At 39.0% G+C, this 10,311-nt stretch overlaps 1 protein-coding gene across 3 annotated transcripts; it reads left to right on the plus strand.

The window, feature by feature from the left end:
- Positions 1–2,482: 2,482 nt before the first annotated feature.
- LOC311295620 (galectin-3-binding protein A-like) lies at positions 2,483–10,030 on the plus strand. 3 transcript variants are annotated; one of them, XM_084417087.1, is made up of 6 exons: positions 2,483–2,616; positions 2,896–2,969; positions 7,345–7,551; positions 7,644–7,775; positions 7,875–8,136; positions 8,288–10,030. In XM_084417087.1, the coding sequence occupies exons 2-6, from the start codon at positions 2,897–2,899 to the stop codon at positions 9,327–9,329; spliced, it is 1,716 nt and encodes a 571-aa protein (XP_084273213.1). In that variant the 5' UTR covers positions 2,483–2,616; position 2,896; the 3' UTR covers positions 9,330–10,030. The 3 variants fall into 3 exon arrangements, with proteins under 3 accessions (XP_084273213.1, XP_084273212.1, XP_084273214.1); XM_084417086.1 differs by having other exon boundaries at positions 2,483–2,612; positions 2,853–2,969; XM_084417088.1 differs by having other exon boundaries at positions 2,526–2,612.
- Positions 10,031–10,311: the final 281 nt, after the last annotated feature.

The following is a 10,311-nucleotide window of genomic DNA, read 5'->3' on the forward strand; positions in this document are numbered from 1 at the left end:
GATTTCTTTGTTATTCAGTTTGTTTAGTTGATATGCATAACATAGCCACAAATATCAATTATATTTTCACTTTTATTTTCATTGCACTTGGTTCATCATCATGAACTTGGAAATATATTTTAAAGGGATAGTTCATCCAATAGTTAAAATTCTGTCATTAATTACTCATCCTCATGTCTCTGTCCCTCCATTGACAGCTACGCACTTGGATGCAACTACTACTTTGATGTCTACAAAAGTTTATAAAGAGATCTTAAACTAATCCATATGAATTGATCGGTTTAGTCCATATTTTCTGAAGAGACACGATCGCTCTATATGATAAACAGATTGAATTTAGGCTTTTATTCACACATAACATCAACTCACGCATCAATTGTGGTAAACAGAAGCTCAAGCATGTTCACTTGATTTGCGAGTACCAAAGAATCAATGTTGTTTTATTGAGACTTTGGTAGCTTGTTTTGCCATGTTCTAATTATTTTGTTGATTGTCACCATTGTTAAGATTCATATGCTGATACTTGATGTTTGTGTGTGTCTAAATAATTTAGTGGTTTCTGTGCACATTGTATTTATGAAACAGTTTAGTTTATCGCTGCTGGAACTGAAGCTGTAGAGTCACAGGTCTACAACCATCAATATTAAAATTACACATCAATTATATAACCAGAGCTTTAAACTTTAGAATGAAATAAGTGAATCTGGTCATTACATGATAATTATGTCATTATCAAAACGTAACCATCATGACATGTGCATTTATTTTGCCATAACAAACATGCTTTATAAACACAAAGGTGCAGCAACCAAAAAAAAAAAAAAAAACAAGGGTCAATAGACCAACTAAATCTAACACTGATCACCATAATGGGAACAATTCAACAAAACAGCAACATCTAAACCTCTATTAATTCTCAATGAGAACTTTTGTAGATGTTTGACAGAAATAAAGTCAAGCTGGTTATTAAAGTCGACATGAAATCAAAATTGACCCTATTTACTTTGTTAGCGCATATTACTAGTCTTGTGGTGAACAATTAATCCGTGCAAATCAATACACAGAAAAAAAATTGGTTGCCGTGGTACTCTTTAATCAAAATCTGAAAAGTTACTTCTGGAATGGCCCGTTCCTTTTCTGATGACGTCAGTTTGACGGCTGGGTTGAAAACGCTTAACCACTCCCCTCAAACCGTTAGTCTGCTATCAGCGAGAGATGGATAGGAGGAGCGCTAAAGTAAAACTCTGCCCTCTGTTCAATACGTAATCTACGCAGCAAGATTAGAAAGTGCCCGATCGGGAGGGCTCACACCGCTTCTTGACGGGAGCAGCTCATGGCATCAGACGGGTGAGCTCTGCCGACTGATGGGCAGGGAGCAGCGAAATCAAAGACAGACGACCGAGACGGTATAAAACGGTTTATAGCCTGCGTATATTCACCTCTGACACATCGATTTGAGACTGTTCATTATGCTGCGGTCGCACCAAACGCGAATAGAGCGTCAAATTCGCGCGTATCGCGTCTAGTTCGACGCTTGAACCTTTTGAATCCATAAGACGCGCATATAAAGCGAGCGTGTGAAGCGAAATAGCACCAAACTATAACGTGTACACTGTGACCTGTAAATCTTTGTCTGGAGCTGAAGCTTTTCATCAACCTTCTCAACAATTAAATTATTAATATAACCCACTATAGTTAAGGCCCTTTTGGTGACTTCGAGATGATATATAATCTTTCTGTCTCCAAAAATCATCAATTGCCTCCTGTGAAATGTCTCCTACAGTGACAGTTACCGCTATAGCGCCTGTTACCGAATGTCGACTGTTTGTCCGAGTGAGTGGAGGGGGCGTGGCTTAGCCATAGTTCAATTATCTTTTGCGCCACATCCTCTAATATTTTATTTAGAGCCAAACGCGCTTCATTCAAGCCCTTTTTGCTCCATGCGGGTTGCTTTTCTGTCATGCTAAACAGCGCCACATTAAAGGCTTAAAGGTTATTTTAGCAACAGTAACAGAAAGACAATAAGACATATAAAATATATAATTTTACTAAAACACTGCAGAAAACAAGAATGCAGCAAATAGGTCTACAATTACTTTGATCCATCATACAGTTGACTTTGACCATTTAACTTTACCAGGTTTGTCACAAGTTATCAGAAGTGGACCTCTTCGCTTTAGCAGAGAACTATCCCTGATGCAATCCCCTCAGGGAGTTGATCCACTCATTCTCCTCCATCATTCTCTTAGTTGGACATGTTGAAACACAGCTGGTGCTCTAGCGTGGAAATCAACCTTGCTATAGCACCAGCTGTGTTTCAACATGTTTCTTTATCTAACCGTTTACACATTTGTCCTTGAAAAGAGGTAAAATATCCACTTATGGTAAACGGAAGTAGGAGGGCTTATGATAAAGTTAATTTGTTTATCCAATCAATTGTGAAAGTCTTTGTTCTATATCAAATGAATATTCATAACAAGAAGAGTATATAAACTTTGGGTCTGACCAATAAACTTTATAGAAGGAGATACCATTTTGTGTTTGTATCATTCTTCCTATGTTGGACTGCATGAAAAGGATCTGAAGCAACACGGACGGAACAACAGAGCAAAGTTTGTGTGAAATGATTAACTAAAAAATATATTTTTATGACACTAACCTTAGCCCAGATGTGCTGACTGATAATTCTTTTTTAAATGCATGCTGCAAAAATAAAACTTCTCAAATGTAACATTTTCGTAAAATAAAAATGTTGGTAGCCTTTAAATGTGATTACACAGCATTTTATCCTAGTTTCAAAATATTTTGATCCTTATTTAAAGGAAAGGAAAGATTTTTTGTAACTCATTCAGCTGAGAATCGTGTTCCTGTCTCTGCTTTTTGCAATATTTCCAGCATGAGAAGAATCATGTATCTTCTATTGCCTCTACTGTTTCTTCATGTTTCAGCACAACATTGGACGCCGTTTGGTTAGTAAACCTTTTCTTTTCTTTTTTTATATAAAATACATTGTTTGCAGTTACAAAAAAAGAGAGAAAGAAAAAATTACTATATAAAAAAGAAAAGAAAAAGAAAAGGATGCCGGGGGGGTGGTAACATAAATATCAGAATAAAAGTGCATTCAGATATAAAAATATCAAATAAATATCTGTCAAGCTCACAGATTTTTAAAGTCTTGACAGCTTTCTTATTCAGAGAGTCTCTAATACTGTTTACGTACAGCCTTACTTCAGTCAACAAACATATCAAATTGGGTTTCTGATCGGTAAACTTACATTTATAAATATAAAATTTGGTGAACACTGAATATTTTCATTAATGCATTTATGTACCTTACACCACAGTATAACATAAAAAGTACAATGCCAAAATAAATCCAAGGTTGTTTCATGATAATTATTACGGAAAGTACAGTTTATATATATATATATATATATATATATATATATATATATAACATTTTTTGTAAATAATGATTAGCTGGATAAAATCGATGACTGAGTTTAAAAGGTATTTCTTTAACCTTATTTCTAATATGAAACAGCTGGGGTAACCAACCACACTTTATCCTATGGGATAAACTTAGCATTTAATAAGGATTTAACATTGTTACAGTTTCTGCACTTCATCTTCCATCACTCTCCATGGTTCCCACTTCCCACCTGCATGTCGTTCATGATCACATACACCTGCACCTCATCATCACCCTCATTACCAACACTACTTATACACACACTTCCCTTACAGAACGAAAATATATTTTACATATATGAATGATCAATAAATTAAATGTCAAAATATATATATTAAAAAATGTATACTAATATATCAATGTATGTAATTTTATATTCAGTAATTCTCTTCATAATATATAGATGTATATGATATGGTACTGCATGTGTAATATATTGCAGATATACTTACTCATGCAACTGTGGTGGATTTTTAGTAGATAAAATAGTAAACTGATATTAAACTAACCATGTTTCTAACATGAATATACATCAAAATAATATATCACAACACCATAAAGCAATAATACCTTACAAATCACCCAAAACCCGGTCCAATGAGTCCTTCAATATTAGTTCAGTCCATACAAGGCAAACACAAAATCATAAAATGACAATATGGATAATGTATGTGTAATGGAAATAATGAACCTGCAATCCAGCGATGACGAATCCGATTGTTAGTGCACAATAGTTGAGTTCAAAGTTAGATCAGTTGCGACCACAGTCCCATCACAGAAAAAAACTCACACAGCCAAAACTTGTAGTCCTCAAAGGCCAGGTTGAAAAAAACATATATAATCCACCAAGGTAATCCGATCGAAGACACTTTGATGCTGGGGTTAAGTCCATATTGAATACAATGATTCCGGGTAGCACACCAAACAACATAATTGAGGAAATATATATGGCCTACATTGAGCTTTGCAAACACATTGTTCCTCAAATAGTAACCACAAGAGGCATACAACGTTGAGCCTCAACTCAAAACCCCTCTTAAGAAAAAAGAGTGAGCCCTCTCCAAATTGAGCCACCACATGGCTTATCAGCTGGGTATTCTAACCCCCTTACCTGAGAGCGTTGCCCCCTGGTGACCAGGAAGATAATTACAAAACAGCTATAGTCAGCCAGTAATAGTGAAAACACTCTGGAACTGTTACAACAGGCTCTACTCTTCAGCACATTAGTAACCCCAAAAACTCACACATACCAGAAAACCTTTTAAATAAAAAAAAATAATGGGACAGTACAGGTTTTTTGACTCAGATAAGGTCTAGTTCTGGGTTATTTCTTTTGCTCTTGGCTGACATGTGGCCAGAGGTGTAAAGTCCAGGTTCAGAAAGTAAAAGTCCTCCTCAGTATTTAGTTCCAATCACCTAGAGTTGCTAATTCAGCAGGAGACAGAACTAATTAGTGAAATCAGCTGACTGAGTTTATGGGTGGAATAAACATATGGCAGGACTTCTACTTTCTGACCCCTGGACTATACACCTCTGGTGAACATGCATTCACATTTATATGGGAACATGTATGTGCAATATATGTACACAATAAAGGATAAAACTTTGTGAATATTACATGTAATGCTATTTTTGTCTTCATTTATAAATATTTTATATTCATTCATATATAGCCATACATGGTCAATGCATATATTGCAGTATATTGAAAAATATAAGCACTAGTTTCCCATATATGGAAATGTATTATTTTATATATTGCATTCTATTTTGCAGTATATTCCCATATAGTTTTGTTCCACAAGGGTTCACCACAGCTCATTGTCCGATCTCTCCAGCGATCTCCCTGTCGCCACGTCTTCCCTTCCTCTGTGTCTCCCTCAGGATCATCCTTTGGACTCTAACCTACCACTTAATCACTGCCCCATTATTGTTCAATAAACTCACTGTTCACCTTCCATCTTCCTCTCAGTGTCTGCATTTTGTAACAGAAGACCAGACCAAGACAGAAAATGGATCCAGCAGTGCTCTTACTTTGCCTGGACCAAGACCAGCATTCTCTCGAGGCCCACACTGCGGTATTCCTCGACCTGGCATGCCTTACCTCCTTCCCCGACCGATCATTGAGTGTTTTCTTCCACACAGGCCTCAATGAAGGCACGCCTGCCTGATGCGGGACCTCTGGAGAATTTCGAGGCTTTTGTGGAGTGGGTGTTGGCCAACAGTGAGTCCCCGTTAACCATCGGCCATTCCAGCGATGGTTATATCGACGACTTTCCAGAGCATCGTCCCACAATGGCTGCCATTCCAGAGCCTCGTCTCCCAAGATGGCTTCCATTCCAGAGATTCGTCCCAAGATGGCTTCCATTCCAGAGACTCGTCCCAAGATGGTCACCATTCCAGGGTCTCGTCCCAAGATGGCCGCCCTTCCAGGGTCTCGTCCCAAGATGGCCGCCCTTCCAGAGACTCGTCCCAAGATGGCTTCCATTCCAGAGACTCGTCCCAAGATGGCCACCATTCCAGGGTCTCGTCCCAAGATGGCCGCCCTTCCAGGGTCTCGTCCCAAGATGGCCGCCCTTCCAGAGACTCGTCCCTAGATGGCCGCTGTTCCAGAGTCTCGTCCCAGATGGCCGCTATTCCAGAGTCTTGTCCCGTCATGGACGCCTTTCCAGAGCCCTCTGCCAAGATGGCTACTGCCGCGCCCGAGCCCTTGTCCAAGATGGCCCCCACCGCGCCAGATCCCTCGTCCAAGATGGCTGCCGACGCTCCTGATCCCTAGTCCAAGATGGCAGCTGCCACCATAGATATCATATATAAAGGCTAGATGTCTCGTGCGCACTGCTGGCCAATGGAGGTCGACGTCCGCACGTGGCGGCCATCTTGCCACAGTGTACTCGCTCACTACTTCAATGGTGCATGTACATTTAAATAACCATAACTTGCTCATTTTTCTACCGATTTTCAAACGGTTTGGTTTGTTATAAACGTCAGAGATGTAGTTATGAAACTGCATACATACACTGCATACATATGAAAAATTATAACATACATGTTCAAGCATTCGGAATTATAGCCACGTTAATAACGTTTGTAAGAAACCAAACCGTAACGAGGTGGCGGGGGTCCATAAACATGTACTGCTGGCTCCGCCCTGGTCTTCCGAGCTGCCGGCTACACTCTGGCTGTCTGAAATGGACGGCTCCGCCCTGGCCGTCTGAACCAGCGCCATCCTGGAGGCTTCCACCTTCTCGTCAGCCTCCAAGGTGCCCACCCTTCCATCCCTGGGATGTTACACGGCACTACTGTCACAGTTCTGCACATTATCTCCCATCACTCTCCTTGGTTCCCACCTGCACGTTGTTCATGACCTCCCACACACATTCACCTCATCATCACCCTCATTACCTACACTACTTTTACACAAACTTCACCCCAGCTCATTGTCCGGTCTCAATTACCCATAGTGGACTATTCTCCCTGTCTCCCTTCCTCTGTGTCTCCCTCAAGATCATCTTTTGGACTCTAAACTACCTGATCACTTCATCACTGCCCCAATTTCTTTTTGAAAAAGAGTGTAAAAAGCTCTATTGTTTATGTGCAGTATTTGTATTTACAGGTTTGTTGTGAGTTTTATATACAATAAATACAATATGACAGTAATATTTGTAAACATTACAACATTTTTTTTATGTTAAATGTAATCTACAAAGTCTTAAACATCCAGTGGAATTTTACAACCAAACACATCTGTTGCAACAACAAATGCACAGTTAGCTGAGGTTAAGCAACACATTTCATTGGCTGCTTTAAAGTCTTTAAAGTGTTTTTCAGTAAAATAAATAAATATTTTAATATTTTGCTGTGGGATGAAGGTTACACACCAAAGCAGCCAACACAGGAGGGCAGAGTGAGATTGGTGGGGAATCTTCCTTCTTCTGGTCGTGTGGAGATCTATCATGATGGACAATGGGGAACAGTTTGTGATGACGGATGGGACGTGGCAGAAGCACAAGTGGTGTGTCGTCAGATGGGTTTCCCTGGAGCAATCTCAGTTACGCCAGGAGGAAAATATGGTGAAGGTATATGATCCTCAGTCCATTTTATTGTTAGACACTATGATAACAATAATTGTCAAAAAAATTTTAACCCAAAATTCTATTGATTTTTCAAGGCTCTGGTCCAATCTGGCTGGATGACATGAACTGTAAAGGTTCAGAAAGCTCATTGTCTGATTGCAGCTTTAAAGGCTGGGGTGTTACTGACTGCACACATAAAGAAGATGCAGGAGTGATCTGCGATACTGGTAAAAAAAAAATTGGCTACAAGAGATATATTTGCAGTTGTCCACTGTATATCTATTATTTACATACATTTAATCAGCTTTATTATATTTTCTTTGCAGGTAAAAACATAACCAGCAATCGTCAGTTCTCTGTGGATAACAGTCTGGGTTTGTCTGATGATCTTGGTCTTCTGTTTGACAGTGGAGATGGTTGTGATTTCAGCATTAATGCACGAGACCTCAGTGAAGAGGCAGAGTTGGCGTTTTGTGTCCACCGTATGATCCTCATGATTTATCCAGAACTAAACATAACAAATGAGTCCAGGAACCTCACAGTGGATGTCAGCCAGGCGTGCCATCCTCATGTCTCTGCTTTTCTCAGGTAGCCTACATTTCTTAAGATCACTTCAATTTGCAGCTCAATCCAGCTGTCTCAATTCATCGAGAATGTTGCTTTGAATAGTGCATATCATAATCCTACTGAATATATTGTGGGTGATAGATGCTTACAGTGTCTGAACTGTTTTGCTCAGGTATTTGTACACTCGTCGGATTGATGTTTCCATCACATCGGCTCAATGTCTCCATCAGCTGTCATTTATCTTCGGAGTGAAGACGCTTATGGAGGATGTTGGCAGGGTCTTCACTTCCCTCCTTCCAGAAGACAACACCTTCCGGACACAGCTATCGATGTACGAGTATGGCGTCCGCACAGGTGACCTTGTTCTGCAGGAGAATGTCCTTCAGTATCTCTCCTGGAACTGTGAGTTCCTCATAAGCTCTCCGCTGTGGAGCACCATCTCCTTTCACATGATGGACGCTCTGCTGCAGCGCTCAGACCTGGTTGTGGAGGATGAAGCTTTACTTCTTGAAGCTCTGGAGAGATGGATCCAAGACAAAGGTGATGAAATTAGTTCAGAACAACAGGCCAGCCTCCTGAATCACATCCGCTTCCTCTTGATCCCTGTGGATAAACTGTATGAAATGCAGTTTTCCTCAAGTGTTCTCCATCAGAATCATGAGAAACTGTACCTAACTGGTCTGATCAGAGGTTTTCAGTTCAATGCTCTGCCTTTCTCTAAGATCAGGAATAAAATGGACAACATGAGTAATGATTATCTGCCCAGAATCTACACTGATGATGAGTGGAGTGTAGTTATCAATGACACAACCAACAATTACCCGTACTACAGGCATAACTACAACTATGGCCAAAATAACAGAATCCAAACCTTCTCCACTCCTGCACACCCTAGTGCCCTTTACAAAGAGAAGAAGGTCCAGTGGCAAGCCCAGGTTTTTCTGAATGCTCAGGAATGCTCTAACTATGGTGTTTCATGTAATTCTTTTCCTGTTGCAAGGTTTTTGGCATATGGTAATCAGTACAGTTACACTAACACCATTCGCTTCAGCAACAGGTTGATTCTCACCTGTAAGAATCAAAAAAATGTCTTTCATGTCCAAGAATTCAAAAATGACATGGCGGTGATTTCAACCAACAGCAGTATGGGCCTGCCTAACCCCTGTCCTGATGACTACAGTTTTAGATTTGTTGTGCGTCCAGAATATATCTGACTGAACAGTTACATTTGGCTACTGTAGTTTACTACAGGCATTTCAGTTCATTCAATTCTATTAAATTGAATCTAGTCTAATTGAATCTATCAATTCTATCAAGTCTCCTTTAAAAATTCATGTTATTCATTCTTGAATGATTTCTCTAAAATGTTTGTTTATTTTAAACTTTTGATTTATTTTAGCAATACAAATTTATTATTTTGAAAGTGCACTTCAAAAATAAAAATATATAATTTGCATTATCTTTGTCAGTTTGATTCCTCTTTAATGTCAAAGTAACATAAAGACGTTGGACTTCAACGTTGGGCAGACATGAAATTTTGGTTGAAAATGAAAATCAGGTTGACCTCAAAGCACAATATTGTCAACATCAATATTGTTGATCCAACGTTGGATCAACGTTGGAGTTTGATCCAACATCAAACTCCAACGTTGGGTGGACGTTGCATTTTGGTTGGAATAAATTACCAGAGATCTTTCAATACCATGGTCAGACAAATGTCAAGATCCACTGTCAGCCAGTCCCAAAGTATTCATTTTAAGACATCAGCAGAGAAAGTTAACAAACTTTAAAATCTTAATAAAACTGAAATGACATTTTATTGGATAAATAAAGCGTGCAATGGATCAAAATAAACATGTAACACTCTTAAAGAACATGCTTGCTTGTTTAAAGAAGTGCTTTACCAAACCTTCTGTGAATTAATTTACAAAATGTATCAAAATTGCTCGTAAAATGTCCTCATAAAATTCAAAACTGTCCAGAACTCATACTTTTGGACCCAGCTAGCACATTTACATTTCAGGAATGGGGTTTTACTTTTTTTTTTTATGTGGTATGTTCTATAAACAAAATATCAAATGAAATCTTGATTTTGTGTTACCGGTATTTCAGGCATTTAGTTCTTGTTGACGTTGGGACAATTGAACCAGAAGTAATGCAACCTAATTTCTAAGGATTGGGACTTTATTCCTGCAG

The sequence above is a fragment of the Rutilus rutilus genome (assembly GCF_951802725.1).
Source record: "Rutilus rutilus genome assembly, chromosome: 1".
Lineage (NCBI taxonomy): Eukaryota > Metazoa > Chordata > Actinopteri > Cypriniformes > Leuciscidae > Rutilus > Rutilus rutilus.